Raw genomic sequence first — 24,980 nt, 5'->3', positions numbered from 1 at the left:
ACTTCACATCTTCACTCAATACTATTACTCAATGTTTGAAAAATTGCCCTGTACACCATGAATATACAAAATTTATCTGAAGCATCAAATCTGTAAAAATAGGAACAATTCAGTTAGACCAAGTGTAACTGAAGACCTGGCAGACAGTGAAAGGAATTGTTTATCCGGGCTGAGACGCAGTCAGAAATTAAGACTTAACTAAAAGAACCACAGACTATTAAGGAAATAGAACTATGTAAATTAAGATTTTACTAATTTGTCAGAAGATAGGAGAGGGAAAGGTAATGGATTTTATTTTCAATCAGTAAGCATAATGTGATTTTTAGAGACACCTTGGAGGTCTAATTACATACAACTAGAAAACTCACTGCCTTCAGGCACCCTCATATCAAGTGCAAATCTGCGCAGTTATAGAATATATTTATAAAATATACTATATGCAAACATCTTTACAGAGCTTTAAATCAAGCCAGAAAGTAAATATACTTGATGGGACAACAGGAAAAAAAACAAATAAAAAATCAAAAATGTGGACAGTGTGATTGTGGCCCTTCAAAGCCAGAGGAAACCACTCAGTTTATCTGTAACGAAAAGATGGGATTTGCACCTTCAAAGTTGTCTGTTAACAAAAATGAAGTAAATATCTTCTGTGCTTCTGAAAATTAACATAAAATTAGCTTTCGTGACTTTTACATATTATTGTTATCTTAAAATAACTTCTAAAGCACAATGTCAATCCTTGAATACCAATAACTGATCACATAATTGAAAGTGAAAGGGTTTCCCAGCTAAATTCAAATTAAAAACTACATAATTCTAAGGAGTGCAATGCTCTGGAAAAAGCTTTAAATTAAATTATTTTACTTGTAAAGCTAGTGTTAGTTTTTTTAGTTAAAAAACAACTGGAAGCAAGAAAGCTGCAAGAGTACAAATGACAAAATCCATTTTAGATACACCAAGTGAAAGAGAGAATTATCCACTGATGCAGACAGAAACATCCATTTGCTACATTATTTGCTTCCTTACTTCATTCCATTGCATGTACACACAGCGTAAGTATTAAAATGCAGAGTAATAAATAAACCGGCTCAGATTACTAGCAAGGGGCAAAACACAATCCAGAATTGTGCTCTATCTAGTTTCTGTTTCAGCAGTCTTTTGTCTCTTCAGTTCATATGAAAAATCATAGTCAGACTTCCAAAAAGAGTCATTCTTTTTTTATCAGAAACTTAAGTTCATTTGCCCAGGTTTATAAACCCAAGACATTTCTGTGAAGGAAGCACAGTGCAAATTATAGGACTAATAAAACTTGCTTACATAGAAAGAAGTTTACTTGATTAATGTTAACTGGTATCTTTATGAAATACATTGTAAAACAAAGATTAAATAACAGGACTGAGTTTGCTGGGGTTTTTTTCCTTAGACTTTTTTCCTCATCCCTCCTTTGAAAAGCTTACTGAATTACAAAAATCTTTAATAAAGTTCCAGTCTTCAGCAGATAATCATAAATGCTGCCAATCAATGCCAACTAGAGTTTGATTTGCTTCTTGTGCATGTCCAATTTCCTCTGTAATACTGTGCTGCTGCCAGAGTTTTTGAATCTTTTTAAATCGTTCTTTGCACAGATGTAAGGGATTCCCACGTCTGAAAAGGAGATAACACTTATCAGGAATGATAAAACACTGCAACTAAGCACAAACACTCAGGTGTTACATACTAAGTATTAGATAACCCCAAAGAATACTACAATATTTAGATAACCCTTTAACATTATTCTGTTATCAGAACAAATCAACAGGTATTTGGATGAGTAACCTGCAGTGCTACCTTGTCTGATTCCCGTTCCTTACAGCTCAACACTTCCCTCCAGCCTCTGGAAACCTCAAATCCAGCCCACAGAACTCCAAATGCAGGTTTTTAGCAACCTTTCCAGGCTGAACCAGTTCATATTCTCTGGTTTTGCCATTCAGAAATGGCAAGCATTAACAATATCAAGTCCCTAAACTACCCTTGCATGGGAAGCAGAGATAGGAGTTAAGACAAAGAACTACTACATTAAATAAAATATCGTATTATTTCCACTTGGTATTAAATTAACATAAGTTATAAAAACAAATGCACTAGATACAAATGAAATTTTCAGGCTTAGTTTCTAGCCAACTTCACAGACAGTAGAAAGATTTAACTTTTAACAGTTTCCAAGACCACTATTTTTAACCTAGGGAAGATCATCCCTGAAATATTTTTGACCTAAACCCACATATTAACATTAAAACATCTGAAGATACTATATGCAGCAGCAATATCAAAATATAATGTTACCTATATAATTAAAATAAAAAGATAACATAAAAAGTTATTTTTCCTAATTATAGATAGTTCTATAATTCCTGTCTTTAAAAGACGTAGCTTTTAAAATATTTACCTGAGTCCCTGGTCTGTCTCTCCATAATCATCAAGGTAAGGAGGAGGATAAAAGCAGCCCTTTGTTTTCCCAGCTAAAAATAGCACCTGACATTCTCGTACTCTGGAGAGAGACAGAGAGAAGATTTTTAGGTATTGATTTTTAGGTGAATAGTTTCTCATACTTTCATAGGCACTGCTTTTCCAGTTCTTACCTTCTTTCATTCTGTATAATCTGCATGTACAGATTCTTAAAGGCACATTTTTATTTAAACTACATCTCTCATTCTCTTCCTGTTGTAACTCCTCAGTAGCAGTTAAAAACAATGTTATTTCATATCTTATTATTTTCAGTCTGAGTAAAATACCCAACAGAACTACAAGTAAACAATTTTGCTTCTCACTAATCTTTGTCAAAGTGAAAATATGAATTATCTAACCCTTCTCTATAAGAAGGAACACAACTAAAATGAGTTTTTATTTTTTCACCAACAACAGCAGCAACGAAATAAAAGTATCTATCTTCATCATTTAGTAATACTTGAGTAGAAATAAATGCACAGGCAAAACAAATTCACTTGAAAATGAAATTTGAATTTTCTTTGAAGTTTTATCTTCAAAGAAGCAACCACTGAACCTTACACCAAAGCATACGAAGATGAATACACTTTAGTTTTTAGGAAACACTGTTGTTAACAAAATACTGCCTTTACAAACCACCCCTGCAATCCCATATACAGAACTATTAATTTAATAACTATACACACCATCTAACCCAGCAATGAAAGGAGAAGTGTTCAGCTCCTTACCTAAGGAATATACCCACTCCAGAACCACAAGTGTATGTATGTGCAGTACAGGCTCCAACATCTTCCCCTTCAAGTTCAGTCTGGCAGCAGTAACTCTGAGAACACAGCATGGTCCCACACACAAGGCACAATGTTGGGGCTCTGCTTTTGTCACCACCTGATTTCGGACACCTTTTGTTAGGAAAAAAAAAAGAAAAAGAAACTCACTGTATGTGTAAACTCTAGATAGCAAAAAAGATTCAGAAGTACTTTTGAACACTTAAACAGGTAACAGCTGAAATTTCTATTTCACTGTTTCACTAAAATACAGGATAGTTTGGCTGATAAATGCTGTGTGCCCTTTATGATTCCATACACAGCTTTCTGAGACTTCCAGGTTAAAGGTTTCCCAGCTGATGAAAAGGAGCAGCAGACTTTGGGGTGCTCATGTAATTGCACACAACTTACGAGAAATTGGATGCTTGGTTAATGAGGCAGCTGTAGTCGTCCGGAAGGTCTATTAATTTGTTGGATTCTCTTGCATAGCTAGAATAAAGCAATCAAATCAGCACTCATATTTCAATGAATAATACACAAGTGACTTCAAACTCATTCATGTTTTCCTGACTCATCTAAACAGCATCTGTGAGTAATTAATTTTTTAAAGTTTCCCTCTTTTCTGCCATTCTTTGAGTAAAATGGTAGCACATAAAAAGATGAATGCATCTCTAAATAAACCACCTCCTTTTTTCTTAATCTTTTATGAATTTGAGAAAAGGCAGAGGTGGAAAATACATGTCATTTGTATGCTTTTAGCAAACCTAATTATGAGGTCACTACAGATTTAAAGAAATATTTCCTGTATGAGTTTGTTTGTATTTTCTTTTTGTCACTAATATTGAATAGAAAATAGCCTGACTTTCAAGTTTAGGGAACTTGTACCCTGAAAACGATGAAATATGCATGCCATGAAAAAGAACCTATTTAATATCAAATACTTATATATTTGCAATATATTTAAAAGTAACAGATACTATACACAAAATTCTAATCATCTTCAATTCTAGGAATAATACAAATTAGACTGTGAAATGCAAACAGACATTTCTAATGGAAGAAATGTAGGAAAATGCTGAGAGGAAAAATAAATCATCACTGTCAAGTTAGACATAAGCTTTGGAAGAGCAGATAAGAATCAACAAAAGGAACACATGCAAAAGATCCCAAAAATCACATGTGGCAAGAAATCAATTACACAACCAGAGTACTCTTACTGTGTAAGAAATTCTGTTAATGGTCTGGTGTTTCACAGATGAAGTGATTAATTTTTATTTTTGTCACAGCCTTAATGTATACACAACGTTAAAAGATTGACTTTATGTATTTAGCACAGGAAATTAAAAAGCAGGGATATTTTTTTAATGACAGTACTGTGAACTTCACACTCATTTTTAATTGTTAGTATAATTGTTAACCACTATTTTTACCCAGCCTTCAGAAAGAACAACACCCTAAATGCCTTTCTACACCCACTAAGTATTACATGCATTCTAAATTCAAAGTAATTGTGCAGCAAGAACAAATGTATGAAAAGCTGATTTTCTTTTCAGCAACTGACTCGGTGTTGGCTTTACTGAAGGAATTGAATTCTTTAAAAAGACAATTTAAAAAGCTCTTCAATGCCTGTATTTTTAAAGAAAGGTTATACGTATCTTTTAGCAACAGCATATTTTTTGCATCAGAAGGTACAAAGTAATAGGAAATATGAGATGAAATTTTATGACTTCTAATTCCTGAACATCAGTTCTAAATAAAACCCCCAAAATTAAACTTTGCCTTTAAAATCTACTCATTTAAGCAATAAATTTTTTTCCTTACAAAGTTAAGAAAAAAAATAATTTCTTCCCTAATATCTTTATTATTCAATAAAGCAGAACAGATAAATTATTATAAACACCCATTAGAAGAAGTATTTGGAGAAAGCTGCTACATGAAAGTTTTGCCCCCTGCCTCTGCTTAAAATCTCTTTATGTTTACCTGATAGCATGTCTCTTGCCTTCCAGGTATCTTTTTACTTCATTGTTACTGCACCAACTACAAGAAAAAAAAATTGGCTTTTAACTTCAATAGATGATAGAAAAACAAATAAGCAAAAAATCCACTGTACATCTATTAAAAAACCACTACAACCAAAATGGTTTCTTTCAAAACATGTCTTTCACAAACACTTTTCAAAATCTATGATTCACTTCCATAGGTATTCCTGGGAGAATACTTACACTACTGTCTTGTGAAGGATTCTCTATTATATTAAAACTAAGCACAAAAACACAACTTACCTTTCTATTAATGTGTTCAGAATCTCACTGTTTTCTTGAAAAAGGCAAGTGAGGTTGTTTGGCAAGGAAAGATAGCTACATAAATGTTCAAATTGGTTCGCTCCATTTACTGAAAAATAAAAATGGTATAATTCTCATAATTTTATATTTAAAATGTGTATTATGACCACCTTCAGATTTACATTCTATCCCTACATATGCCATATGTGGACGACAGTAAAGAATGATACCAACATCAATTATCTGGGGTATAACATAACATAGCGAATTTACAGAGATATCATAGAATGGTTTGGATTGGAGGGCACCATAAAGACTATCTCATTCCAAACACCCTGTCATGGGCAGGGACACCTTCCACTAGATCAGGCTGCTCAAAGCCCCATCCTACCTGGCCTTAATATTAATTATTAACAGATACTGACTGAATGATATCAGTGCAAGCAAAAGCAGGTCTCATTTGAAAATAGCAATCCATAGGGGCTTTGAAACAGAACCTTATTAACAGAAGGGAATCAATTCCTCTTTTAAGTAATCTAGAATGGAATTTACCTCTATATTAAAAATACATTTTAAAAACAAACAAATTCATTTTTTTGCCTTTTTCATTATGCTGATATGATGCTGCACTGGTAACAAGCCCACATCCATCCAATCAGCTTCTTCAGACAAGAGAGTTTAAATGTAATTTATTTTCACCATTAATGTTTACATCTTAACAACTGATTCAATACAAAGCAATACCTTGAATTTCTGAGGGTGCTGGGACTCCATTTAAGTAATGAAAAAACAAAGCAGAACATCTCAGGAAAGGCATGATTCCAGCTTTTAGATTCCTGCACAGGTGCCAGCCTGAGGAAATTTCTTTCAAGGCACTTAAGAGAATAAAAGAAAAAAAAAGTTTGCTTTTATTTAATCATTTCCATTTGAGAGCTATATTTAGTCAGTCTTCAGTTACACTGCATACTAAATTATTGACTTCAGCTGAAACAATCACTATGAAAAGTGTTTACTTCAAAGCAAACTCCAAGAAAAACAATAAACCAGAGATTCATTAAAATGTAACCAACTGGAATAGTAATTTAAGGAGAATTCTGGATTCTGGAGATTCACAGAATGCTTTGGGTTGGAAGGGACCTTACAGACCACTCATTCCAATCCCCCTGCCATGGGCAGGACACCTTCCACTAGACCAGGTTGCTCTGAGCCCCATCTAGTCTGGCCTTGAACACTGCCAGGCATCGAGCGTCCACAGCTTCTCTGGGCAGCCTGTGCCAGTGCCTCACCACCCTCACAGAAAACAACTTCTTCCTAATTTCACCTAACACCTGCTTTCTTTCCATTCAAAGCCATTCCCATCCTAACAAGTTTTCTGTACTCAGACACTGCCAATTCCAGATTCTGCAAACTGACTAGTACAATCCGAGCACAATCTTCATGAGCAGGTATCTTCCTGGTCACAGATGAATTTACAGGAATAATTTCTTAATTGAATCTACAAGTGCTGGATAAGAAGCAAGATGTAAGAGTTCCTAAGTTAAAAGTGTCATCTTTGACAGCACTAGTATATAGAGTTCAGTCAGTAGTTGAGTTCAGGAGGGAGAAAAATAACATAAAATTTTACCAAAAGATCATGGTTTTACCTTCCTGTACACTGGCAAAGAAATTTATACAGTGTAAGCACAGCTACTTCCTCTTCACTGTTAGTGTTTTCTTGGTCCATGCCATTCTCTTCTGCAGAAGAAATAAATAATTAACAAATTGTTTCATATATACATGTTTACACAATAAGAATGTATTTTTTCAAGTTCTGATAAAAATGCCCCAAACAAAGTGAAGTATTCCACTGAGAATATGATGGACAGCAGTTTTCTGCTGCACATCTTATATGGTACGTTTGTGCTATTGTCAGCTCCAGTGAGGTGCTGGTTTAGTTCTTCAATTGATTTGGTTTCTTGATGTACTTGCTTTTGGAAAACTAGGCCTTATCCAGCTCCTCTTGCCAGGAGATACATGATTCCTTACTTTGCTGACTGCAACTCATTCATCATGCAAATGAATGATGCCAGGCCCGTAATAAACACTCCCAGGCAGTGCAACAGTAGCTGGAAAGCCAGAATTCATTACTAGCTATGCTCCAAGAAACTCCCAGAGTAGAGCAATAAAAACAACGCAAGTACAATTTATCAATACTCTCTGTGGCTCAAAGACAGCACCAACAATTCCATTTTGTAACTGTAAAGTGCACACATTTACCAGCAGCACCACAGCTTTTTCCTAAGTAAAGACTGGAGGAATCTTTTCAATAAAAGTTGAGACAAAGTGACATTACCTGTTGATGAGGTAAGTAAAATTTGTATTATGTGTGCCATAGTGACAAGATGAAACAGGTGAAGATCTCCAGTGCCAAGACTAACCCCTGAAAAATCCTGACAATGTATGGCAGGGAAAGAGAGCACCAAGCTTACCTGTGAAAGAAAAGAAAATTGGTACATTCCTTTTACTTTTGAATCTTCCCCTTCTCTCTGCTCATGCTCCAACTATACCCTTTGAAGACAGCATACTACATATGGCTAATTTTGAACCTAATCATACAGACATTATGTAAGAGAACAACAATTATCTATCAGGAGAGTTTTGAGTCTGTCTGGTTTTTTGGGTTTGTTGTTTTCTTTCAGGGATAGGTTTTCCTGTATTTTGGGTTTTTTTAACAGAGTATGCATTCTGTCTCATCTAACCCCTTTTTAATTTATAAGAAAGAATATTTTTATTAAATACTTTTAAATTTTACTTTTTATTAAATTACTTTTTATTTATTAAATGCTTTTATTTAATACTTTGATTAAGAATACTTTTATTAAATTTATAGTCTTCAAAATGTATTTAGTGAAAAAATACTAAAAGCCCGAACATTTTGAAAGGCTCCTAACCCAGAGTAAAGAGAAAGTTTTCTATAGTTCTTACATAGTGCCTACTAGATCAAAACATTAATATATATTAAGAAATACTTACCAATAAATGAAACATGTCAATATCAAGTATGCAAGGAAGATTCCCATTTTTTTCATTAGGCACCAGTGCTAAGTATTTTGGAGAAAAAAAAAATATTAATTGAACATTTATACATGAAAATATTTTAGTGTACTTTCATTAAAAAACGAAAGCCATCTTCCTCATATACCTGCCTAAAGAACTTAAAATACAAACATGCCTGTTCTGGCCAGAATCAATTCAAGAACTGTCCAACATTATTGGAAAAGAGTCTTCCCTACCTCATTGTATTAAAACAAAACAAACCCAGGTAGCCACTTCTACTCCCATGGTGACTTTCTTTCATTGCCTGGGTTTACAGGGGGAGACAGAATGAGACAGTATCTCAAACTATGACAGAAATAAGCTCAAACAATAGTGACTAAATAGAAACAGAGATCCTTGTCTCTTGGACAGCTGCTCAAATAAAACTTCTGCAATTTGCTTAATTTCAAGACTGCCTGAACATGCCTTACATAAATAATTTGCCTTACTGCCTCAAAAATGCATAGCTACAGTCTCTTGAGTTCATCACTTTATCACTTTATCTCTAACTAAGGTAGAGCTAGGTGTTTGTCTCTCCCTCTCTGTAGCATTTACAGAAACCACAAGTATTAACCAAAGCACTTCAGATGACAACAGAAATTCACACACTTAATAAATTCTAAGCACCTTCATCTAAAAGCAAACACAGTGTTTTGAAAAATAGTACAAGATATTTTAAGTAACAATCAAGGAAGAGCTGCTTCTTTACTCCAAGCAGTAAAATCTGATTTGTAATAAAGCTCTGGGTATATTTTACAATGTAGCTATAAGTATTAAGCTGCCAAGTTTCAAAACTCTACTACATTAAAAAATAGTCTCATCATGACAATTTAAAAATACTTCAGTTGAAGACTGCTGCCTTGCTGGCCAAAAAAACTGAGAGCTGAAGCTGTGTGACATTTGGAAGCTATTTCTATTAGCAAACATTTCATCACGACTCAGGTTTCAAATGCTTTTCCTTTTGTCAGCATGTAGCCACAGAATTCAACCCAAAAGTGTGAAAAATGTCTGTATCAAGAACATGACCAGAGCAAGGGACTTCCAAAACCAAACTTACTTTCAATAAGTCATCTTTATGTATTGTTTACAGAATACAGACAGATCAAAGGCTCATAATTTTAATTATTCCTAGCCTGAAAAAATAAAATAGCAGAAACTTTTCCTTCATAGAAGTAAAAGCAGTATAGTTGCTTCTGTCACTGGGAAGGAAGGAGAGCTTTGAAGAAATATTGACTCAAGTTTTCAAGAAAACCCAAAACACTCAGAACACCATATATTGCAAAGTTCCACTCAAACAGCCAGCAGTATTTTCTCTTCTGCTTCACATAAAAAACAGTTCAACCATTACTGCTACAAACTGATGCCAATTAAGTTTTTCCCCATAAAGCTGCCAACTGTTTGCTGAAGTAGCTGATATCCATCTACTAGTAATATCAGTATATCAAGGCATTTTAAAAGTTTCTCTGCTCTGCTGACTGGAGATATTAAAATTATCCCATTTTATAATACCCTTTCAGAACAGTCCTTTCATGGGCAATTACTTTATTAGGCTGAACTTCAGACTTTTCATCTGTATCTACTAATGCTTCAAGCTTGGAACATTTTGGCTGTTCTCATTAAAATACTCAATTAACATATGACATTACCTAGTAAGTCCTGCCTTATCAGAGATCCTACTTTTCAAAGAGAAAAATTTGCAGACTTCCGCAAATATCCTTTCCACACTACATTAATCTTAATTTCTTCATCTTTAAAGCTCCAGTGGATTATTTCTGTGAAGGACCACATTTCCCTCTCTGCTCTAGGTATCTTTCTCTAATGAAGAACTCCTTCACAGCAAAATATCCATGTTTCTCTTGGAGCTGCAGTCCAAAAGAAATGTCTTTTTTCTTGACATAGCACATATAGGTGGAAATAGCAGCTCTTGGTTTACTACTTAAAACCACTACATTAAATATTCTTTTCAAATCAATGACTAACAGTCATTCTGAAAGCATTCATGTTTCTTCACAAAAAAAAACCAGCATAAGCTGGCAAACTTACATGCTAATAGAGTACAAAAGTGACCCTGTACTGCTGAAAGAGATGAAACTGTCCAGTGAGCTGCTGCAAATCTTGTTAGTGACGTAAGGCAGTCATCCTGCAAAAACAAAGAGACACTGCCACAGTCAGTGAAGTTCCTCAGCATGGAAAGGTCTTTTGACTTAACAGCATTTTTTTCAGGCCTTTCAGCTGCAGTTTCTGGGGGCAGTTTGACTGTGTAAGTATATGACAAATACTTACGTTTATGCATATATGCAAGTTCCTTTTGACATTCTTATTTTGACTGTTACCATGAGAAACTGCAGCCTTAATAAATTATGTGTTATAATAAAAAAAGTAACAGCTTTGCTAGATGTGATTTTTAAATAGTTTAATAACCAGATACAGATCAACTAAACAATAGGGTCCAAGAAATAAAACTATCCAATAACCACAACTTAAAATGTAGATATTCCTCACTAAGAAGCACAAGTCCCTCTTTTTTCCACCAGTTCACAAAGGAATTGCTAGTTGGTCCTTACCTGTCGACAAGGTAAATGACCAAATAATGGCTTATCTTCATCAGCTAAAAGTCGTTCTGGAAAAGAAACCAAAATTCATTGTTGTGAGTTTAACCAAATTCTGAAAATCTCCTAAAGAGGAGCCAAATTAACAGATCAGTACCTATAGTCTGTATCGTGTAAGCACAGCTGCCCCAGCACATTATAGGTACACGAGGGTCTTCTTCATTTGGATGAACCTTCAAGCCTACTTTGTAAGTTGCCGTACCAAAAGTTGTCAGCATCTCTTTTATGCTCTCAGAATAAGGATTCCTGAAACAAAGAAAATATTAGGAATTAATTCTGTCCTCCATTGGCAGCATAATACCTCTAATGATAAGCACTAACCCCACAGATGAACAACTGTTCAACTGTTCAACAACTCCAATATCCTTCTTTGAATCTGGTATTCTGTAACCTCAATTTTTTTGTGACAGATCCCCAATTATTTTTTGACTATCTGTTTGGAACCAACCTCATTTTTAGTGTTAAGAGTATCTAGTCTTCAAAGACAAAGTCAAGGCTAAATTACAATAAATGCGTGTGAACTGAAAGGTAAATCTGTCATCAGCTGGGATAAGAGTCTTGCATTTTGTGAGCAGCTGGCAGACCGATGTTTGTACCACATAACAAGTTTTGTTACTTTCTCCTGAAGTGAAGAGAGTGTAGAACCAAATACAAATACACCTTTACAGCTGAAATTACATATTAACATTCTCTCCATTTCATAGTCTTCTCTCATGTTTTACATGTTGTGCTGGCTATAATGATGAATCCTTCATCCAGCTACAAGTAGTATAAAACTTAATCTTCATGCCATACTTTATGTAACTGCAGCATGCTTCTGCACAACTTAGCAAATTCATTTCTGAAAGTCTACTGAATGACTCAGGACTTCTGGGCTGGACTTCAATGTCATCATCATCATAATAACATTAATTTTTCTAATTAAAGCAAAATTCATATATTTGCCCTAATTATTGCGACCTTCTAGCACAGAAGTTACGTTCTGTTTTCATGTTATGATTTAATGATGAATTTTTAGTGATTTGTTAACATGCAAATACATACTTCAGTTTGAAATCTGGTCTAAATCCTTCAGGTAATTGCAGCTGATCCATTTTTTCTGAATGACCAGAATGGCCTGCACAAACAAAAAGTAATAAATCACTGATTATTCACCTATACGTAATTTCTACATTATAGAAAGATGCAGAAGCAGAATCTGAAATTCCATCACCAGAAACTGAAATCTCAAGCTGGTCTTGCCACTTATGCCATCATCTCTCAACTCCATTGCAGCAGAACCAAAGTGCTTGGCTTCTTCCACAATTATTATAACATTTTCACATACAAATATACAGATTTCTTCACACTTACTTGCACAGTCTTCATTTTGAAGTAAATGCAGGGCTTTTACTTGCTGGGATACTGTTTTGATCCACTGAGTTAGGTTTGGTTGCCCTGAAAAGTCTAACCTGTCAAAAAAATCCCCAAAACAATCAGTTAAAAACAAACAATCTGTAGACAGAATTAGTATTTCATAGGCATTCCAACATCATTAATCTGTTCTTCAATGGGCTCTTTCTCTGCTTCCTATACATTTTTTACATTCAGTTTTTTTTCTGCAGGTCCTATGCTTTCCTAATATACAATAATGAAGTAAAATCCATAAAACAAAATAAACAGACAGGCAATCCACATGAGTGTATCAAAACAGAAGACAACAAACATTCAGGAAGGTCTTCTGATTTGTAGCTGATTTGGCATCTTGTTTTTTTACATTTATTGAGGATATTTATAAACCAAACTGACCTGTTAAACAAAACTCTTGGTGGAGGAAGCAGAGGAATAACAGTGTTGCTCAAGCATTCACAAAGTGGGCAAAGGAATTCACCATTTTCTACATCATAACTTGTGTGTACTCGTAATCTTTGCTGTCTTCGTTGCTCTTTTGCTTGGACTGCATCAAAATACCTTTAGAATAGAGCAAGACATTAGTGGCAAATTATTATTACTTGAACACAGAAATTAAAAAATTCTCAGGAAGACACAGTTTTGTTTTCCCCCAAATATAGATAAGAGTATTATCCAAAGAAAATATCTCTACCCTCTGACTGATAAAGCATTAATGCTTTAGGCTGCCAAAATCTACCCTAAAGTGCTGAAGTTCACTGGGATGTTAAAATCATGATTAAGTCTGAACATTACATTTAGGAAAAAAGGGGAAGAGGCAGAGAGCAAGTTGAAGCATTAAAAAACCAAAACCAAACCAACAAACAAAAAACCCCAAACAAAACAAAACACCATAAGCAAACAAAGCCCCCGTAACAACAACAAAAACCCCAAACAAAAAATTACCAAACACTAAGAAACAAACAAACAAAACCAACAACAAAAAACCCAACTCAGTTTTACATAAACTTTTTAAGAAGATGCCATGAGCATTATCCTTGGGTGTCTTCTATTACAGGCCACAACCAAATAGCAGCAGCCAAGAAAACTGTTGGCTAAACTCTCTTCATAGAGTTGAATTCACTGCTTTGCTAAATGTAACTGCTATTCCAAAAGCCTCTGATGTGGTTTAAAGTGTGCCCAGTGGTGACCCCAAAATGATCTGAATACAGGCACCTAAGGGCATCTCCAGGAGATTATGGCAACCACAAAGGACTGTACACGAGCTACACAAGAAGATTAAAAGCCTATCTTCAGTGAGCAGTGACATCAAAGACCGCAAATTAAACCTGTGCGTGGTAATAGTCAGAGAATCTCTGGGAGCTCCTACCACTCTTCATACACAAGGCAGAATTTGAAATTAGGCACTTCAGAAGCCATACCAAGGAGCAAAGCAAGGGTCTAATTGAAGTCAGAGGCATGAATGGTTTGAATTTGTCACGTGGCATTGGCACCACATAGGACTAAGCATGTTTATAGGCCTCTGAACATTAATGAATAACTGCAAAAGGCTTTATTAAAATGCTAAGAAACAAACGATAAAATTGAGTTTATGTTGAAGATGAACTAGGTCACAGATGTGTATATTTCAAATTAAACCTGCTGGAGGAATTAAGAGTGGAAGGGATGTACTGTCACTTAAAACCTCAGTAGAGAGCAGAAGCAGCAAAGCATGTCTAGAAGTGAGCTGCAAAAAAAACAAAATAAAATCTGAGTTCCAGATACATGCGCACCACAGGGAATCATGCATAAAGATAAACAAGGAAAGGGAATGAAAGCTGCCATGTATGGCTTTGGACTCTTCTTTACCAAAATGACAGTAAATGAAAATTATTTTGAATATGTTTACACCATTTGATTTCTACTCCTTTTTTCCCAACAGAAAAAAACTGCTTTAATCACTTCCTGAAATTCCTTTTCAAGTTTACTACATGGTAGGAACATTGCCATTAAAATTAGTGCCATTAGGCAAACTGTTAACGTAATATATTATTTGAACTAAAAACTTAAATATAACCTTTTACCTTTGCCAACAATGCGCATGCATAATATGTCCACAGCTACCCGTGTGTGTTCCACATGCCAGATCTGGGTGCATGAATAAGGGGTCATACTTTTCTGTATTTGAAAGAAAAAAGAAACCCAACTTTGAAATAAACATTTATCAAAGTACTTGATGGCAGATTAATGTTGCCACATCTGCATTATTATTTACTTTATCACAGAAGTGTAGTTCATTTGGTGAAGCATAAAACACATTACAAATCCGTACCAACTTAAACTGTTTAAATTATTTATAAGTATCATTTTACTTTTCTTTGAGTGCATGTACTGTACTTAAAGGCTTCAAACCAAGCTTGCAGAGGTGTTGGGCCCTGGTACAAGTCCTCAAGATCAACCTGCAGTTTTGGTGGTTCAGCACCATCAAACAATGAGTTTCAGGGTTCAAGGACATTAATTTTCAGAGTGAGAGTGCAAAACAATTCAGTGCAAAGAGTTCTATGTGTTTACACATACAGAATCCAAAGAAACCTTTGTAACAATGCCCTTTGCTCACTGATCTGTTTCACAAGGTACCAAAAGCCAAGATTACTTATTATCACTTAGAGGCATTTCAGATAATGTAACTGAGAGGAAGAAAATGTACATCTTGTGCTTTTAAAGCACTACCTTAACATCTCCTCTCTCTGATGTCACAGGCATGGTTTAAGAACAAACATTTCTGATTTTAAGGGTTTTTTCAACAGTTAAAAATAATTTGTAACAAATGAATAGCAAAAGCTCAATGTTCTCAGTTGTTTACCTTACTCAGCACACACATTTCTACCTCACCAAAAATATGGAACTTTTGCCACTGATTACAATGAAGCTATTCACAAACAGTTAACATAAGAACGCTATGTCACTGTCTCAGATGAAAAAATGCTGTTGTCACAGCAACCCAAACATTCTTTAATACTTAAGACAACTATGAACAGTTACTTACCAGGATCTGGAGTAATTTTGTTTCTATTTTTAGACAACACAGTTGACCGCTGGATAAATGCTGCCAAGACCATAGCCCTGCTGTCCACTTTAACTTCTTGCTCCTCCTGGCACAATATACACATAACAACCTGTCTGGGTTCAGCCACTCTAGTTTGCTCTGGACCCAAGGCTGTGAGTTTTGCATCCGAAATTACAGGGCTAGAATATTCAAAGAATATTAGTGAGAAAATTATTTGAAAAACATTGTATTATCATGACTTAAGTGTGCTTAGTGAGTTTCTTAAATTTCTGATAAATGCTCTCTGACAAAAAATAGCTTTGGCATTTACATAACAATTCCTATATGCCCAGAAGTAGCATGTATTTTCCAGGAAAAATTCATAACCCTCCCAATAGTATAACCCACTCCAGTTTAACACAGAAACTGAATCTGCAGCCCTCCATCATCAGCATCCCTTAAGTGTCTGATATGAATTTTGAAAACACTCTCCATTTCCCCACAAAATCATTAGTGTTCTCTAATTCGTATTTCCAACTACCAAGCAGATTTTCAGATTTTATTCCAGATCTTCAACAGACATATAATCAGCCATTTCCAATTTACTACGTTTAATAGCATAGTCTCTTCAGCATTATTAATAATTTACTAGGTGATTTTGTACAAAAAAGTTTTTGCCTGTTTATATTTATCCCACAATTCTGACAGAGAGGGAGAGGGAAGCATTCAACTTACTGCTGCTTTTTTGTCTCTGAAACTAATTAATAGTTTTCCATCAAGACCAAAAAAAAAAGAGCTTTTGAAAGCAGTAACAATAGGACAATCTGATGTAAACATTAATGGGAAAAAATCTAAACAAGATGCTTTTACCTATTTTCATGGACTCCGGAGGTTGAAGTATCCAGTTCCTCCAGAGTTTGCTGAAAGAGCTCTTTGTTTTCATTAATGAAGTGCCTTTGCATCTCAGACATCTGGGCCATGATCTTTTCCCTGCGCAGTCTGGCAATCTCAGCTTTTCGCTTCCTTTCAGCTTTGTCTTTATCTCGTGAACTCTGAAATAATATTGTTCACTCAGTCATTTTTAAAGTCTTGCTACAACAGATTATTTATTTTAGCTACTGCAACACGTACCTTGTACTAACCTCCAAACAATGAGAATCTCATAGAAGACAAAAGAACAGTCTACCAAAGAGTTATTTTGTGCCCTCTTTTCTTTAGCTTGTGTTCAATGCCAGGCAGAACTGCAGACCTAGAAGGGGAACCTCTCCCCCTCAACCTTTAACTGTATTTTGTATTTCTCTTCCCTCTAAGTGTTCATAGGATAGAAGAGTAAGAGAGTGACATGTCTCATCTCTGGTGCTGCTCTCCCTCCACAGCAGCTGCACTTCTACATACACTACAGTGCTCTAAGGTCTGTGTGCAGTACCTAGAATTTCATGCCAAGCTACACACATCAACAGAGTTTATCTGGAATGACCTGCATGGTAAAAATATATACATAACCATTTATTTTAGCAACTTTCCATGAAGTCTGAAATTACAGGAACAGCAGAAACATTTAATGCTGTGACTGTACTACAGACAATTCTAGGGAGTAAAATTGCAGATTTGGAGACTACAATATATGAAACAAAGAAAAACAGCTTAGGGACTTTGCCAATAGGTTCTTCAAACAAATGAGTTTGGTCTATAAACTGTGAAACAGACTTTCAGAAGTCACTGATGTTTCCCATGTTTGATTTAGAGCTACAATTAGAAATACAGTCCTTAGTCACCACCCAGACCTGCTCCAGATCAGCTGTTACGCATCGTTTTTACCTCCTCCATAATATTTCCTTCTGTCTCGGCCACGGGACTTGAAGAAGAGCTTTCTCTTAGCTTTTTAATAGTATTAAAAGTCTGTAAGGAAAAAAAAAAAGCCTTGAATTTGTTTGGGACATGAAAATATAACTGTATATACTATAATCCTGACTATACAATGTGCAGTACTGGAATCCAGAACAGTAAAACTAGGTACAACAAATTGACATGGGAAATAAGTAAATCATCCCAAGTTAATTAGGAAAGTTTCATAAATCTTATTTCCATAATTTTCAGTGGCAATATAAAGTATATTTACCTTCAATATCCATCTGATCATGTCCTTGTGCACTTCCAAATGAGGTGCATTTTGCAGTGTTTCTAGCATAGCTAGTATGCTGGGGGAGTTACTGGGTGCTTCTCCTGGTTCTGAGAGAAAATTTACCATTATTATACTGTTGATTATTACTGTTACTGGAAAATTAATCACTTACTAACATTAAAAACAAGAAACCCCGACGCTTGTTCAGCAACTGAAGAATTCCTTCAACAAATAGGCACAATATGTAATTTTTAACTCTCCCTCACTCCAAAACTTTTCATGAATAACTTCTAAATCCTGGAAAGTTTTGCTCACTGACCATATTTTTTTACAAAAGAAATGCACTGTATGTGCTCCCTGGCTGTTTTCATCTTGGGAACTTCCAATATTTTATTTCCCACTACTTTAAATGGAACTTACATGTGTTAACAAAACTAGAGGCATTAGTCAGACCATACAAAGGACAGTCAAGAGCAAAAGACTATTTAGGAATGCAACTATGATTTTTGCAATTGCACCTGATCACACGCAGCAATCTTTATTGAGATGTTACTTATAGAAGGAATTATTCAGCTTCTGGCTTTCTCCTCTAGAAAATGCCTTTAGTATTTGTACCATCATAGAATCTACACATGTATAAAGCAATTATCTATAGTCAACTTAATAACATTTTGATGGATAAACAAACAGACTCTTCTGGTAAATACAGTTACAGAAGAATAAAATATGAGATCCTGGCATTTTCGGTTATTTCAAATTTGCTATATAATTGAATAAAAAGGCATACTTGATATTTTCTGAGTGAAGGTAAATGTTACAACATTCTCCTCACTGAGATTCTCCAAATGTTGTTTTTCTTCTTGTAGTGCCATTCCAATCAAATGCAAAACCTAGATAAAAATTACAAATTTTAGCTTGTTATACAGTTTGAGTAATTCATTAAAAAATAGGAAAGTCATATAATACAATTACATATTACAAATATATTTGAAGTTATTTCTATATACAGAATTCCAAAGCTACATTACACAGGAGCAACAGTGTTCATTTGAAACTTTAGAATCCACATTAAATACTTTCCTCTTTCTGTTTGCTGTCCTGATTAGTGAGTGAGAAGTCAGTACTTCTTACCTTTGTCCCTACCCCCTGCATGTTACTATTGCAAATCTCTGGACAGAAGAAGCACAAAGCAGACTTTATATATACTTTTTTTATACACAAAGTTTAGCGACAAAAAATTCAAATTTTTAAGTTAAATTTATTCTCTCTAGAAACACATTTTAAAATAATGTTAATTTTTAGGTCAGTGAAGAGCTGTAATCTCCTTGAACTTAAAAAATGTAATTACCCTATTAAGCGTTATGATAGTCTGAATGGCATTTTGAAGCTGAGATACTTCATTCTTGGTGGCGAACTCTGTCATCAGCCATTTTGCATCCCTATAAAAACTGGCAGGATGCTCCAGACATAAAGGTTTACTGGTGCCTGGAATCAACATTGACACCCATGTAGGGAATGGATAATCACCTGAAAATCTGTAACAGAACTGGAATGCAACAGATCAAGTATCTACAGAAAAAGTGGCAAAACCTGCTGAGAGTCTTGAAGTTTTCAAAATTTGTTTTAATAAACAACAGCTAATTTCTCCTCAGTCTATCACATCTATTTAACAAGATCTCACTATATACGGGCCACCTCTTGCAGATGTCTCATATCCACCTTTGCAAGTGCTTCCAAGACAAAAGTGGTTGATTTGGGAAAGATGTAGTACAACTGCATGGCACCATCACAGAGAAATGCCACAAGTTTCTGAGCAAGTGATAGGTCCCTAATGAATTTCACAGTTTGAGACTGGCTGAAGACGTTTTAGTTCAGTCTAAAAAAAACACCAACCAACTTACTTTATTCAAAGTTACTCCAAAACCTAGCATTCTTACATTACCTAACTATAACTACATTGTTGTGATTTATAATACCAAAATATCGTTCCATTTTCAACTTTTTTTTGTGTTATAAAGAACTGTTTATATTAAATTTAGCTGTAAAATGTAATATACACTCAATAAGACTGGGTGTCAAAAAATTAATACTCTGTTTCAAAACTGGGTTTTTTTTGCAAAATGTTATTTAAAAATCTATCAATATTTTTAAAAGGTTTGGAGTTGGACCCTAAACCAACAACCCTGGCCAATATAAACAGCCCCTGGATGGTAGTTCACTACTCTTCTCTGCACACTCCAGAAAATGATAATCATGACACCAAAATGTACAATAACCCTCCAGGTTCCTAAAGATCATTATAAATTGCAAGGAACAAACAGCTCAGTTAAGTTTTCCAAAGTGGACACATTTTCAAGTTGGAATATTCTTTTGTGCATTTTCATGTTTTTTTTTTCCTAAAATGATTTAGCCTAAACTGAAAATAAGCAACGGAACATCAAGAAAAAAAATCAATATCTGCTTGATATGCAACAACTCAGATTAATGACCTCTCTACCACAATAAACATTATTGCCATTGATTCAAGCAGAATTCTTCCCTCTCATGTGTATCCCATTAGAAATTTACCTGGGTCTTCCATTTACTTTTAAAAATAAAATTGCATCAGAGGTAGAAGGGTTTCCATACTTTTGCATATTAGGAAGCATCACTTCTTTCTCATTCAAAGTATTCTGGATATTTCAGACACCAAGTAAACAACTCAAATCTATAAAATCATGTTAAAATGCCATAATGAGCATTCCTTCATTAGCATAAGGATTAGTTTAAATAAAAAACCCATACCCTTTGCAGCATGGACTCTGACCAGGCATAGCCATTGTGTTCCACTGCCCACTGCAGTATAGTTCCCATAATGCACAGCATGACATCAGACTGCAGGATATTCACCAGGCTGGCAAAAAGTGGGCAGAAAGGAGGAAGAGCTGGCGGTGGAAGTGCTGAAAGAGAAATTTGGTGTGCTTGATATTTCTCCAAAATTTGCAACACTCATTTGAAATGTCTGATTTAATGGCTCAACCCAAGGCTGGGGGTTGGAACCAGACGACCTTTATGCTTTCTTCTAACCCAAACCCTTCTATGATCCTAAGGCAGAGCACAGCTGCTCAATAAAATGTTACCAATACAGGCTGCACCATTCAACATGACTTGTGTGTACCAGAAAAGCCAAAAGAATATGCTCTTCAGAAGGCTGGTTCCATGACAAATCAGATCCCTGACTATAACCAGGGAGACATAAGGGAAATTGCTTAATTTCTAACCAACTTCTACTCTAGCCCTGGAACAGGCTGGCAGTGTAAATGTCAGGGCAATAAACAGCTGGGTATGTGATTCCCTCTTCTCCCATCTCCTCTCAAAAATAAATACCTGTATCTTCTCTGTTCTGCCTTCTCAGCTTTCTCTGGGCTTCCTCTGCCTGAAATAGAAGAACAATGCCAGCATTACTCAAAATCTGTACCAATAAAAAACTAATTAAAAAACATTCATGCTTTACTACATTGTTACTGGTTTTTTCCAGCCTTAAATAAACATGAAAGCTTTCATGTCTCTTCTGTTTGTCTTATGTTCTACTTGTAAAGTAGGGCATGCAACTTCAAAATTAGTCTTTCCTCTTGAGCCAGCCTGGATTCTTTTCCTAGCATACACCTGTAAGGCAAGTTTAAGCTAAAATGGCCATTTCCATAAAGGTAAGGGAAAATACAGATTGTTTTAAATACTTTCATAAAATAAGACCCAAGGGAACTGACAGACAAGCTCTTGAATACCCACTGATTTCAACAGCTCTATATAGGGCACAGGATCCAGTGGGACAGAAATCACTGCAAAAACTTGGGCAAATTTTGTTAACATTCTCAAATATCCAGCTGGTAATTCTTCTGCACAGAAGCAGGCTTTGGAAAAAGGCAAACAAACAAAAAAAAGGCACAAAATAAACCCCAGGAAGTTAAATTCCTAGTTACCTTTGATTGCTCTGCCCTTGAAAAGTGATAGAAATACAGGTTGAAGTTCTTGGCACATTCTGGTTTTAATTCATACAGCCCTCTGCCTGTTAATCCAGGTTTTCTATAAAAAAAAAAACAAAGCAAACAAAACTCTTTATGTCAACTGGTTCTTAATATCTGAGAATAAATAGTTATCTAGAACAGATAACAAACACCGCCTAACAGGCATTCTAGAAATTTAGTAGCACTATTAAGAATTTTGCACTTGATTAAAGCCATGGGAAATCACCATGACTCAGCCCTCTTTCTTTCATTCTCGCATTTTCACTAATTTAGTGAATTCTAAAGTTGAATCATTAGAATAAAGGGAAACATACTTGAAACATGCCACTTCTTCAATCACACTTTCCATCCCTGTCTCTCTGTTCTCCTACATGGAATGAAAAGGCAAGACAGTGTGTTATTGGAGTTCTTGGAGTAAACACATTCAAATATCATACAATACTAGAATAAGCATGCAAAATGAATGTAGTACAAAGTCATTTTACTGACATTCAAGAGAACACTAAACCATATAACATGAAAATACATTCAGGAATACCATCTCTGCAAAAGGTACTTTGAAAAAGTCATGCCATTCTAAGTTCTCCATTTGTACTGCTTTTCCTTGTCATAATGAACTTGGATGTAACAGGAGCACAAGAAAACTCTGAGCTTACTCAGCACATTTTTACAATACACAGCCAGTATTTCTGGTTTCTAGGCCTTTAAATTGAAATAAATACTGGAAAGATAAAAAGACCAGTTACTGAAAAATGCTGAAACAAGCACAAAAGGCAGCATGCGATATCAGATCAAATATGTAACACTACTTCATACACAAATTATCTTTTAATATCCACACCCCCTTCCTCCAATATATATTCATAGCAGTTACCAGGCCAGGGAAAAGGTATTTAGAACTGACGATACAATTTAGAACTCCAGCTTAAATAAAATTTGCTCTTTCATGCAACCCTACATTATTCTTATATAATTTTAAAATCAGACATTTCAAATAGTTTCAGTTTAAAATTTTTAGAAAAAAGAAAAATATTTCATAATTAAAATTATTACCAGTACAGTAAAACATTAACTTTGGAATTTTGACTGTCTTCAGAAACAATTTTAAAAACATTTTCAAAAATATTAAAAGGAGAAAGGAAAGCAAGCTTTGCTGTCCTACAGAAGTACTTATAATAGAATTCAGACAAATGAATGCTCCATGTCAATGAAGAATTTCTGTTACACAAGTCATAACACAGCGTCTGATTCCATGTCTTTTCACTTATTATTAGGCTTTAAAATATAACAGCTTATATTTCTGGATAGTTCTAACAACCCACTTCCATACATCTAATTCAGGGTGTACAAGCAGCCTTCAGAGACTGCTGGCCAGATGGCCTGATTAGAAACAGTATTAAAAAGAGAAAGTAGCTGAAGACACGCTCAGATTCCTGCCTCTTTCATATCTTGTTCCTTCTTTGCCTCTTTCCTACCTTTACCACAAGAACTATTAAAGTGTACTCATGCTAATCTTGCACTTAGCATAATCATGCTGCTCTCATTCCACATTAAATGACATGAACTTGAAAAAGACAATTTTTCAGCAATCAGCCTTATGAAGTGGAAGTTGGTTCCCCCCTCCACATCCAATTACTTACATCTTCAGGGAGTGCCTTTACCAATTCACTGTGAGCCATTGGCCTGATGCTCAACTGATGGATAATCTCTCGCTTGATTTCATCTGTTGCATTTACCTGTCCTATTCCAGGGCTGAACCTTTCACCTGTATAAATAAAATACACTTTTATTTTTTTTTTAATTATTTTAAAAGTTTTTTTTATCTTTTTATCTAGAGTCTGGAAAATAAGGTGCCTTCTGAAGTCTTGTGTTCACCCACCAGTATTCAAAAATTCATTACATTGACCTAAGCTAGTTTCAAGGCTTTTCTCCTATGAAAGAAATCAGAGGTACAGGAAGTTCATAACAGGACAGAACCTGAGAGGAATAAAAAATTGTGCAGACCATTAAAGAGCCTGAACTAAAAAACATTAATTAAATATATTCTGAACTTACCAACAATCATTATAATGAGGTACAGCATCTCTTCTATAAGAGTGTTGTTTTGTTGAACAACATCCTGAAGTAAAACAATAAAAAAATTTACATTTTTCAATAATTATTCCATATGCTGAAAATACTTTTTCAGTGATTCAAAACATTGCCTGTATTCACCCTTAGTACTCCCAAACTAAGCTAGGCTGAAACACAGTCATAAGTGCAAAAACACTTTCTGACATTTGCCAGTTTGACAGATAAAAACATTTATGCACACTTCAAACTGGCCAAATGAAATTAAAATTGGATAGGTTTTGCTTTTTTATCAAGAAATAGCTCTGTCTCAGTACAACAGCATCTGATACGCTTTGAAAAACAAAACTGAAGATTTTCTATTGCAGCAGTGCATAAAATACCTTGTTAGTATTTTCTGTGCTAAATCTTTTGCCATAGTCTGGAGTACTAAATATCTGATAAAGTTCAAAGCGACTCAGCATTATCATCAGGAAGTGATTTGGATCCATCATAGACACACCTGTCTATTAAAGAAAAAAAAGATTATAAAGAGAAAACAGATCTGGTGTTATCATACGATGTTTGCATATTTATATATGATGTTCACTGTATATTCTCTATAAAATTAATTCCTCTCTCAATCCTACACATGAAGACTTAAGTATTTAAGTTAACTCTCTTAGGACACCAAAACCAGAAGAGTAAGCCCATTTGACAAGCAGAATCCTATGCTTTATCAAGAATTTCTGATGCCCTTTTAAGGGCATCATGCAAAGTATTCAGGGTTACTCCTTCTATCTTAAGCAGTCTAAACAAACCTCAGGGAAAGACTTTGTTTGTTTTTATCTCTAAAATTTTGTTCCTGCTGGCTTATCTTCTAGCAGGCATAATGTTACTTAGTACATACCACTGAAGATTTTAACAACAAATTCCAGTCCTCTAAAGAAAGGCTGAAGATTGTAGCGCAAAGCTTCCAAAACCTTCTTGGTAAGAAAAATACTGAAGTTTCAGTACAGAACAAACTTTAATGTTCAGATTTCTCCATTTCTGATTACTGGCTAAAGTTTTTTCTGTTTATTAAACAAGGTATCTAAGTTTGCCAATTACAAATCTTTATTGTTAATTTACTATTGCTAATGGGCCCATCTCTAAAAGAGAATAAATATCCAAGAAA

At 34.9% G+C, this 24,980-nt stretch overlaps 1 protein-coding gene across 6 annotated transcripts in view; it reads right to left on the bottom strand.

The window, feature by feature from the left end:
• Positions 1-232: 232 nt before the first annotated feature.
• UBR2 (ubiquitin protein ligase E3 component n-recognin 2) overlaps positions 233-24,980 on the bottom strand; it is a 55,251-nt gene continuing 30,503 nt past the window's right edge. For 5 of the 6 annotated variants that reach the window (XM_088052562.1, XM_014252878.2, XM_005523370.3 and 2 more), the window contains 29 exons: positions 24,208-24,330; positions 23,810-23,873; positions 23,395-23,519; positions 22,069-22,121; positions 21,710-21,812; positions 21,117-21,165; positions 20,535-20,689; positions 18,538-18,640; positions 17,748-17,857; positions 17,447-17,527; positions 16,499-16,680; positions 15,629-15,828; positions 14,667-14,760; positions 13,003-13,164; positions 12,568-12,665; positions 12,259-12,331; positions 11,312-11,460; positions 11,170-11,225; positions 10,649-10,745; positions 8,543-8,610; positions 7,863-7,998; positions 7,174-7,264; positions 6,275-6,405; positions 5,531-5,639; positions 5,229-5,285; positions 3,660-3,737; positions 3,213-3,383; positions 2,426-2,527; positions 233-1,644 (listed from right to left, as the gene is read on the bottom strand). In XM_088052562.1, coding sequence (XP_087908688.1) covers positions 1,503-1,644; positions 2,426-2,527; positions 3,213-3,383; positions 3,660-3,737; positions 5,229-5,285; positions 5,531-5,639; positions 6,275-6,405; positions 7,174-7,264; positions 7,863-7,998; positions 8,543-8,610; positions 10,649-10,745; positions 11,170-11,225; positions 11,312-11,460; positions 12,259-12,331; positions 12,568-12,665; positions 13,003-13,164; positions 14,667-14,760; positions 15,629-15,828; positions 16,499-16,680; positions 17,447-17,527; positions 17,748-17,857; positions 18,538-18,640; positions 20,535-20,689; positions 21,117-21,165; positions 21,710-21,812; positions 22,069-22,121; positions 23,395-23,519; positions 23,810-23,873; positions 24,208-24,330 — 3,162 coding nt within the window. In that variant the 3' untranslated portion in view covers positions 233-1,502. The remainder of the gene's footprint in view (positions 1,645-2,425; positions 2,528-3,212; positions 3,384-3,659; positions 3,738-5,228; positions 5,286-5,530; positions 5,640-6,274; positions 6,406-7,173; positions 7,265-7,862; positions 7,999-8,542; positions 8,611-10,648; positions 10,746-11,169; positions 11,226-11,311; positions 11,461-12,258; positions 12,332-12,567; positions 12,666-13,002; positions 13,165-14,666; positions 14,761-15,628; positions 15,829-16,498; positions 16,681-17,446; positions 17,528-17,747; positions 17,858-18,537; positions 18,641-20,534; positions 20,690-21,116; positions 21,166-21,709; positions 21,813-22,068; positions 22,122-23,394; positions 23,520-23,809; positions 23,874-24,207; positions 24,331-24,980) is intronic. The other variant, XM_014252881.2, reaches the window with a different exon arrangement.

The sequence above is a fragment of the Pseudopodoces humilis genome, chromosome 3, assembly GCF_049639895.1.
Source record: "Pseudopodoces humilis isolate 2021_Gansu_Grassland_sample_001 chromosome 3, ASM4963989v1, whole genome shotgun sequence".
Taxonomy (NCBI): domain Eukaryota; kingdom Metazoa; phylum Chordata; class Aves; order Passeriformes; family Paridae; genus Pseudopodoces; species Pseudopodoces humilis.
Note: the sequence above shows the minus strand (reverse complement) of the source record. Positions and strands in the feature narration are given on the sequence as shown.